The sequence below is a fragment of the Eutrigla gurnardus genome (genome assembly GCF_963514095.1).
Source record: "Eutrigla gurnardus genome assembly, chromosome: 19".
Taxonomy (NCBI): domain Eukaryota; kingdom Metazoa; phylum Chordata; class Actinopteri; order Perciformes; family Triglidae; genus Eutrigla; species Eutrigla gurnardus.
In genome coordinates, this window is record NC_139930.1 from 21,234,601 (window position 1) to 21,244,326 (window position 9,726).

At 47.1% G+C, this 9,726-nt stretch overlaps 1 protein-coding gene across 1 annotated transcript in view; it reads right to left on the minus strand.

Moving 5' to 3' along the window:
- Positions 1-1,277: 1,277 nt before the first annotated feature.
- The window catches only part of alpk2 (alpha-kinase 2), a 9,006-nt gene continuing 557 nt past the window's right edge, over positions 1,278-9,726 (minus strand). Inside the window, exons 2-11 of the mRNA XM_084035009.1 lie at positions 7,210-8,913; positions 4,889-6,290; positions 4,669-4,816; positions 3,706-3,833; positions 3,582-3,623; positions 3,189-3,490; positions 2,670-2,758; positions 2,362-2,579; positions 2,063-2,111; positions 1,278-1,894 (exon numbers count right to left, since the gene is read on the minus strand). Of these exons, the coding sequence (XP_083891135.1) occupies positions 1,693-1,894; positions 2,063-2,111; positions 2,362-2,579; positions 2,670-2,758; positions 3,189-3,490; positions 3,582-3,623; positions 3,706-3,833; positions 4,669-4,816; positions 4,889-6,290; positions 7,210-8,361 (3,732 nt within the window). The 5' untranslated portion in view covers positions 8,362-8,913 and the 3' untranslated portion in view covers positions 1,278-1,692. The remainder of the gene's footprint in view (positions 1,895-2,062; positions 2,112-2,361; positions 2,580-2,669; positions 2,759-3,188; positions 3,491-3,581; positions 3,624-3,705; positions 3,834-4,668; positions 4,817-4,888; positions 6,291-7,209; positions 8,914-9,726) is intronic.

Consider the following 9,726-nt stretch of genomic DNA (forward strand, 5'->3'; position numbering starts at 1 on the left):
CATTTTTGTTTATTTCTTTTTGCTTCTCCATAGATTCACCAAACCTCACCAGACTGCCTTCTCTCTCCGGGTCGCCGTCTGCAGCTTCGACCTCCAGCACACGTTGTCCTCCAGAGCTGTGGAGTGTGACAATGGTGTTTGTGTCCTGTCTATCAAACGCCATTATCACACTAAATAGCTCCAGTGTGAAACAGACCTCGACATCCTCCATGTTCCTGCTTCGCCCTGTTGGAGGTTTGTTGTTATTGTGACTTCTGTATTATCTGAATTGTTGTGTTTTTTGTTGTTGTAATAATTTCCTCATTCTGTGAAGCCTGAATAAAAAAATAAAAGATGAGTTTGAAAATAGATGTGCGTTGATACACGGTGCATGACGCTGACCCACTTAACTTCGAGGTGCTAATTCGCTGCTGGAGTCGAGTCTCTCCTGTGAGTACAAATAAAAATAGACGGCCCTTTTGTTTTCACGCCGCCCGCCATTTCTTGTGTGCTTCTTGTGTGCGGTCATCATTCAAATTCTTTCCAGCGTGTCAACATCAATTCAAGTGTTTAAGCCACCTGTTATCCTTTGGGGGTCAATTTAATTTGATAATGTCAAGGTTATGTCATTTATATATATAGCTTTGAGCTTTCTTTGTAATATAGGGAAGGGGGTTGAGTTTTGAAGTATCTGAATCATAAACCTGGGTAACACTTTTTGATTATAATCATTTTCTGAAGGTTTATAGGAAGGTTGTATGAGAACAAGCTGATATGTGGGTGTTCATATGGACACGCCCCCTGAAAACTGCACATCGGAGTCCCATAACAGGTGATTTAACGTCATTAAAAAGACATCAGAGAGCATCTTAATCTCTTTAATAACAAAGACATGTCGTGTGCTGCTTACACACTGAGCCGGAGCAGAGACTCGGTCAGGAATAGCCGGTTTGACGATCACAGGTATGGCGGTGGATTTGTGGCTCTGGATGTCGGGTTTTGGGGTTCAAGTTTAAGAGCTAGACCGGTTCTGTGTAGATCCTTGAAATAAATTCCAGAAAAGCAACTCGACAAGCAGTATTGCACCAGACAATTAGACAATAAATTCAAATAAATCTTCACATCTTTCAGGCGGATACATTCAAATGCGTATTTTTACGCAAGCTTTGCGGTAAAAAAAAAAAGACCTTCAGAACAAAAAAGCTTTCACCAAAACAAACATCCTAATAATGTCACATTAAAACATTAAAATCAAATACGTTCATACTGATAACAATAACTGTGTGTATTTTTAACACACAACCTACTTTAAAGACACATCTGCCCATCGATTAATCAACTATAGTTCAAGTTGATTTAATCAACTCATAGTTTGAAATCATCACCAAAGTAGAAAAACAAAGAAAAAACTGATCAAGAAAGCAATCTCTAAGACGTCACAGTCCACAAACATATTCAAGTGTTTGTCAAATTTGTCACAGTTTCCCATAATTCATCCCACTATAAATTATGAACACGCCCTCGTACACATAATCATCTCACTGAAATAAAATATATCTCTCAAATTCAACATGAGAGGAAGCAATAAACTATGAAACAACCGAAACTTCTGTCGTTCTTCTTCCGAAGGGCTAAAACCAAATCCCCCTAAAACCCTTCAGCACTTCAATAAAAAAATAAAAAATAATAAAACAGTCCAGGTTTGCTCTGTCACTACGACTTGGCGTTGACTGTTGGCCAGAACGTCTTCTTCTTGGGGGCGGCGGAGGGCGGGGCTTTGGGTTTGGCGGCGGGCTTCTTGGGTTTGGGCTGCAGGGATTTGAGGCCGAGGATCTCACAGTACGTGTTGCACTGGTGCAGCGCTTTGAACTGGTCGATGAAGGAGGTGGAGCAGTTTCCCTTGAAGCCCTTATATCTAAAATACAAATAAAATGCAGTCAGCTCAGGTCACATGGTGCTATGACAAGTTGTGTATTGTTTATTAGCATATTTCGTCCTCAAGACATTTTTATTTATTTTATTTCTTTAACACATTTGCATCGATTGTTGGTTCTGAAAACAGAAATATCAAATAAATACTCACCCTTTCTTACAAGTGGCTATTCCCACATCAGTCAGCCTCATCCCCACTCCTGCAAACATCAAATACCACACTATATTCAGCACGTATTTAAAGCACAATCATTTGATAAATAAATGTATATACCGGTACCCATAAAGTTGAAGTATTCTGTTTTCAGACACAATCCTCTGTTTATTCCTATTTAAATGCATCCGTCATCACTTTTGACCAGGTGCAATGATGACATGTGTTTGGCGCCATAAAAGACATTTGCACATTATTCCAACGTATATCTCTGTATACATCTATATTCTCCACACCTTGCATGTCGGTGACCAGCAGGTTGCCCTCGGTCTTGTGATAGACCCAGTGCTGGAAGGCACAACATTTCTGCCCGGCCTCCGAGTCGCTCCTCCTCAGGTTGATCTCTTTGCCGTCTTTGACCGAATACTTGACGAAGTCGCCGATCAGCTCCTCCTCCAGCGTGGCGTACGGGACGTCGTTGGACGGGCGGTGCACCAAGTAGATGGGGATGATCCTGGTGGAAAGCAAAAATATGCATTTTTTTTTACATAAATCCTAAAAAAAACAGGGGAAGAACAGAGAGTTGTGTTTTGGTGTCACTCACTCTGGGATCTCCCCGAAGGCCTCGACGGACCGGGCCACGCTGGTGTACGCCTTGATGTACTCTCTGGCTGTGTTCTGGACGTGGCACTCCTACAGAGCACAAACCCCGTTACCACACACTTACTTCCTGCATCACACACTGATGAGCAGCCAACATAGGGGGAAGTAATTAAAGATATCTCATAAAGGCTTATTCACTGTGTTTTTGTAGAAGGTATTTAAATCAGATTAACATATTAAAACATAGACATATGAGGTGGCCCTCAAGTGTCATATTTTACATGTTTTACATGCTTCACAAAACACATTCTAGGAGCACTTTGCATTAAAAACTAAATATAAATAAAATACATTTGTGCATAATTCTCCAAAAAAGAAAAAGTTTTGGAGCAATTTCTGAGTTTTTGTTCCAAAAATGTTCTCTTTTAAATAATAGAAATGAATGTGGCTTTATATATGAATGGTTTAATTCCCTTTACAACATTGTGTGGCAGCAGAAGTACTCTTTCAGGTCTTTTACCTCCACAGCCAGGCTGAAGTTCTTCTCAACCAGCTCGTCGTTGTCCTTGGTCCCGTAGCTGATGGCGTTGTGTACTTTGAGTACGCAGGAGTGTCCCGGGGGTAACGGGGGCGTCCGGCCCGCCTGCATCTTGGTCCGGAAGGCCCGCCGGTGCATCCCCTCCCCGAAGTGGACCTTCTCGGTGATGATGCTGGCGGGCTGGTTCTCTCCGAAGTGTTGCTCGGACAGGAAGTCCTCTTTGAAAATCAGCCGGGAGCAGCGGACGTCCTCCTCTTCTTCACCTCCGACCTCGACTGGGACAGCTGACGGAGAAAAGACACGGAAAAGACAAGAGAGTGAGTGTGTTAATCACCTGTCAAACATAATAAACCTTCTTCTAAGCTCTAAACTCACAGGAGGTCTTTGGAGACGGAGGGATGACAATCTCACTGAGAACTGTGAAATAGTCCAGATTGTAAAATGTTAACACATTTTGATGTAAAACCACAGTTGTGTTGTTTATTTGAATGGTTTCTACCTTCATATGTGAGCTGGTAGTCCAGCGTGATGGATCCATGTAGACCGGCGAGCCGGCACTGATACTGGCCCAGGTCTTTGTGAGACGCGTTGGAGATGGTCAGCGACACTCGGCTCTCGTCCCCTGCACTTCAGAGAGAGAGAGGGTGGTATGATGTCACACGTGAGTTAAGTTGGTATAATGATCTCAGTTTTTTGTTGAATGAATGTTGTTAATCAAGCCGGACACTGGCCTATTAATTATATACAACTCAACCAAATAATGTTGTAATTGCCTAATATTCGATTATATCTAACACCTGCAGTTGATGTGCGGCTGATTTTCTGCCTTTCCAGTGCTCAGTACATGGAAAAGTTCTGGACTAATGTTAGCTCAATTCATTTCAAAATCATATTCCACATATTGAGTCAGCTGTACCACCTGAACACCTAATTCATGTGTGTTTCATCCATTTCCTGTTTTATTTTGTAGTGATGTGTGTCATGTTTTGTTTCCTGTCTTTCTGTCCCGCCCTGATTTCTTCCAACTGCTTCTAATAACCAGCTGTTCTCCTTGTGTAATTATCGGTCTGCATGTGTTCCTCGTCTCTCACTTTAGTGTTTTAGTCGTCCTCGTTTCTTCTGTGGATTATCCTCTGCTGCCTGTTTTCAGACCTGTAAATGTATTTCTTCACCATTAAACACCACATCGTGTGGATCCAGACTGAATTGTGAAGGTAGATAAACAAGTAGTAGTTTAAATATGTAAACTAAACGTAATGGTTTAACCGATTAATGGATAAATGATTGTCCAACCAAGTAACAGTTGAGACAAGTTTGTTTATAAGCACGTTTCATACGACGACTTTATTTAATTCAGGGGCAGAGTTGGAAAACCTCGGAAAGAGAAGCCTCACTTACATAATATAATAATCTGGAAAATCGCGTGTATGCACAGAAGACGCGTGCGAACTGAATCCCCTACCTCCTGGTGCTGTCGGACAGGACGGCGTCCCCTCGGCTCCAGGCGACGGTGCAGCAGGAGGAGGCGGCTGCAAACTGACACCACAGGCACAGACTCTGCTGGTCGCCGCTCACGGACGCCGCCTGGATCGGCTGCACAACTTTGGGCTCTGCACACATACGCTGTTATGATGAGGCGGCACAGCTTTTACGATCGAGGTATCAACAGACAAGTCCCTTACCTTCCTTCGGCGGGATCTTCTGTTTAACCACCTCGCTGTACGCCTTCTTGCGAGTTGCCCCGGTTTCCACTTTGGGCTCCTCCGCCTTTTTCTGGATGGGAACGTCCTGCTTCGGGATTTTGGACTCCAAAACGCTGACAGCCTTCCCAAACGTGCCCTCCGACAGGCGTCGTCTTTTGATGATGTCATCGTTCAGGGGGACGGGGACGTTTTTGGGCGGTTGGTCTTTACGATCTGCGTGATGCGGAGTTTGTTCTCCCTGGGGAGCCTTGGCTTTGGCCTCCTGTTTCTGACGCTGTTTCTCCTCTGACTGATCGCCGTGTTTTTGAGCTTTCCCGACTTTACCGCCCAGCTTGCCCTCAAACATGTCGATCCTTCCCTTTGCCGTCTTCGGCGCCGCTCCGTTCTCCACCTCGGCCAGTGGCTCTCCCACGCTCTTCGCTCCCGCTGCGTTCGGTTTCTTTTTCTTCTTGCCGTGCGGCTTGTTCGCAGCCTTCTCGGCCGCCACACCCGCCTCGATCACCAGCTTAGCCTCCTTGTCCTCGAGGCCGACCTGAGCGTTCTCACTGGTGTGCTTTTCTGCACCGGGAGGGTGAATTTCTTGCTGTTTGCACGCCTGCTGAGCAGAAACATGAGATAAACTCTCCTGTTTCTTGGAAGCTTGTGCACCATGATGATGACCCCCTGTTTTGTCCTTTTTAGAGCGCCCCTTGCTCTCTGAGGTGCACTTGTGGGTTTTGTGCGGCATCTTTCCAGCTGTTTTCTTATTTAACTCGGCTTGGACACCTGTGGCGACGGGTTTCGCAGCCCTCGAGACAAACGGGTCGTTTAGATCTAAGGTGATGAATGCAACGCGGTTCCTGTCTGAGGCGATGAGGCAATCTTCAGGTACATCGGCCGAGTTTGACAGTTCACAAATCTCCTCAAGAGTGGCCAAGTCCAGTTGTCCGTCTGGTGAAGACTTTATTGTATTTCCCTTTTTATGAGTCAACTCATCACCTTCCAGAGATGTTTCATTAGTAATCCCTTCTGACGTTCGCCAGAGAGCACAGCGTCGTACTTGAAAACAACCGGCGTCTCCGTTGTCATCCAGAGTCCTTTTGGCACAAGTTTGTTCTCCTCCAGGGCTTCTGCTTGTCCGACAGACGAGGGAGCTCAGAGCTAAGATGCTGAGAGGAGCTAAGGGCATAATAAACTGCAGACTTCCTCGACGTGGCTCCACCTGACGACGCTCTCCGTCGAGGTTTTGCAAAGTGTCAGGCGACAAGTTTGTCCGATCGCCAAAGAAACGAGGATTCGTCGAAGGTTCGGTTCCCTGGCGGTCGACCTCGGCCGACCCGCGGCTCACCGAGTCCAGCTGGGAGACGCCGTCTGTCACTTCACACACTTCATCTCCAACGGGCTGGAAAGGAAAACGGACAAACGATCACAAACACGTGAGGTTGATGTGTTGCCGAGAGTCAGATATTTATTCAAACTGATCCATGCCGTAACATTCTGATCCGTACAACACGTACCTTCCTATAGAGCCACAGAGCAGACGTTTATGAGACACCATGCTCCTATATCCAGTCCTACAGTCCATATGTCCCGCATGCAACAGAAACCCACACTGTCGCTGTTATAGACCCGAGCTCCAGCTATGCCTTGCGCACCTAAGCCAATGAAAAAGCAGCCTCCTCGGAGGCCAGAGGACCTGTCTGCGTCCTGATCCTGGCTGTTTTAAAGGAGATGTGGTGGGAATGGGTGTGTTAAAGGGTGCATACATAGAGATAGAGAGAGAGAGAGAGAGAGAGAGAGAGAGAGAGAGGGTCATGTTTCAGTCCTCAGCTGTGCTCTCCTCTCACCTCTCTGCCCTGACACGCCACAGATGCATGCTATTATCATTGAACTCGCCGCTATTATTAGATGCCATTTCTGTCCATCCGAAGTCTTCATGCACTCGCTGGTTTCCTTCAGCGCAACACAGCTGTCGGCCTTTTGAGACGGCGGCCAAAACCACTCATCCAATAAAACGGAATCAAGACCTCGTGGGTGCAAAACGAGAGGCTCCGATCCAGAAACGCTTGTGATGCCTCTAACGTGGATTTCTCTCGGGAGTCTCTCTGCGTACCTCGTGACCGGGCTATCAATACTGTAGGTATGACAACAACAACAAGGGCAAGAGCTGGAATGTTCTGGCCACGTTTCCAAAAAGTGCGTGACTGATTTATACCGGCCAGCGGCGCGACTGATGTGAAGGTGATGGCTGTTATTCTCTCCATCATCTGTCATCATATTTCCATGCTTTTCATATAAATCTAAATATGAACTCATCTTACCTCTTCAATCATCAGATTCACAGGTGTATTTTGGTCCTCCAGATCTGCGTCCTCTGTTATATTCAGTACGATCGGATCTCCTTCATTGTTGCAGAAAACCGACTCGACAAATCCACCGAAGCGAGACGGCTTCAGGTCAGCAGAAGAAGTAGATCTGGGGATCAGGTCTACTCTGGATCCTCCAGGAGAGGGTTTGACGCCTTGAGGCTCAGGTCCTGGAGCGTCGAGGCACAAAGAGAGACAGCACTGCCCAGCGAGGGCAGAGCTCTCTGGGTCTGGATCCTGGACACCCATTAGTGGCCCCACAGCTGGTTCTGGACCCCTTCCTTCTTTAGACGTCTCTGCTTTTCTGTGATCCTCAGCCAGCGCCTGTGTCAGAGCGTCTATCTCGGCCCCTATCTCTGTGAAGGCGGCCGTGAAGTCCTCCTGAGGAGCCGTGATGATCCCGGTCCAGTCCGAGAGTGCGCTCTCCCAGCTGTCCACGGACGACCACCTCTGCACCGGTGGCTCCCGACCTCTGGTGTCATCGTTGGACCGGCCAATCCCCTCCCTGCCATCCAGGTTGTAACCTGACACGTGTGTCCCTCCGGGGGGGAAAGACAAATCGCCTCCTTGCATCACAGAATGTCCTGCCTTGTCCAAGGCGTCCCTGTCTCCTGCATCCTCACCTGCCAGATACTGGCACGCATCCAACCACAGCTCCACGGGACTGTTGCTTCGCCGTGATCGGGGGGTTGAATCGGTGACCTCGGCGTTCCCTCGCATATCATAGTTTCCCGACATTGAGCGTGCCTCATCGGCATCCGCAGCAGCCGGTTCTGCAGGTTGGCTCACCTCTGAGTCATCTTCACCAGAGCCCCTACGACATAGTGTCACCACGTTGTCTGAGTCACACATCGGGACTTGCATATTGCAGTCAGGGATTGTTCCCCCCGTTTGTGATAACGGGCGGTGAATCTCAGGGGGATCTGTGTGGATGAAGTCCTGCGTCTCACTTTCATAGATATAAAGGTCTGACATATGTGCTGTGGCCGTATCACTCTCTAAACTATCCGACTGATGCGATAAGGACCGTAATAGATAAGTGGGTCGACTGTGTTCCTGAGGCTTGGTGACGGGGGGCTCCGTCGGGCCCTCGGGAGCAGATGACATCACCCCAAAGGGCTCAGACGTGCTATACCCTTGTATGAGAGAAAAGGGAAGCACCGGCTCTTGTTTAACGTGAAAAGTTTCAGATAGAGGGGAAATAAAGTCCTGAGAGAAGTGAGGTAAACGAGGCAACACGGGTTCCGATGAGCCCAAGTAGCTGCAAACCCTGAAGCGATCGTCCCTTGGCGCGGGTTCGGAGCAAAGTGCCAAATACTTTGGCGCGTCACGGCTGGACGGGGAGTCGGTGCTTCCTTCCCGAGGGAGGTGCTTGGAAACGTTTGATGAAGGCTCAGTGGATTTGTTTTTGGCGTCTGAGAGATCCGACACGTCCTCCGCTCCGCTCTCGTACGCGGAAAGCATGTTTCCTGTGGCGACGAGAGTCTAAATCCACAGTTGTGAAAGCTGGCGGTGACCACGTTTGGGCATCCGTGCTTCCAGTTGTGCTGCTTGGAGGAGGTTTGTCTGCAGGAAGACTCCAGCTCTCAAACAGGGCCACGTTTTGGTGGCATTTCCTTCCTCCAGCTTCAACTGTCCCTAGATCCTTAGATCCAGTTCCTGAAAAGTAAAGGCAGACAGTCAAGTAATGTCTCACGTGTATATTCACCTCCTCGACCTGAAGTCATTAAAGGGAGGCCCTCAATCTCGCTCTAGCTGTTTATCTTAGTTGCAGGAGATGCCCCCTTTTAAATGGTCTATTTTGGAAGCCTTTAAAGGACACTTGACATACCTTATCAGCAGGAAAGCTTCCTGTTGTGACTTTAAAGCTGATAAAAAGAGAGACAATCTCCGATCGCTGTTGTGCTGCACATCTGAGTAACTCGTTAGTTTAAAGGTAGCATCGCAGTACATAATAAGGCCATGAAGGCACAATTTCATGTTTTGTTCATCTCCAGTTTCAGCTTGTTTGCTGTAAAAAAAATATGATGGATGTTTCCACTTCTCGTTTATCGACCTTCAGTCTCCAAAACATGCACTCCGGATTGCAGGAGGGGAAACTGATGGCACATACACTGGAAAAATACCGGCGCATCTTCACCCGTGACCTGCATTTGTGACATTCCCGCTGCAGTGAAGGACACCTAGCCCAGAACTCGAGCCCGAAATGTTTATTGTGTCGTCAAGATCCTAACTTTAGAAAGTCTATTGACAAACACGTCCATTCACATTAAAAAAAATCCCCAGACAAAGTCCTCGGGGTTAAAAGATTGTTTTCCTTGATTTAATCCAATTTGTTTGATATGCCACAATAACACTTACTCTGACGCCATGAATAGATTTAATTAGGGCGTGCTTGTTAATCGTCCCATATATCTGAGTTGGAACTTAGAGGCTCTTGGAAGGTTCAGATGAATCAGAAATCCCTGTCGT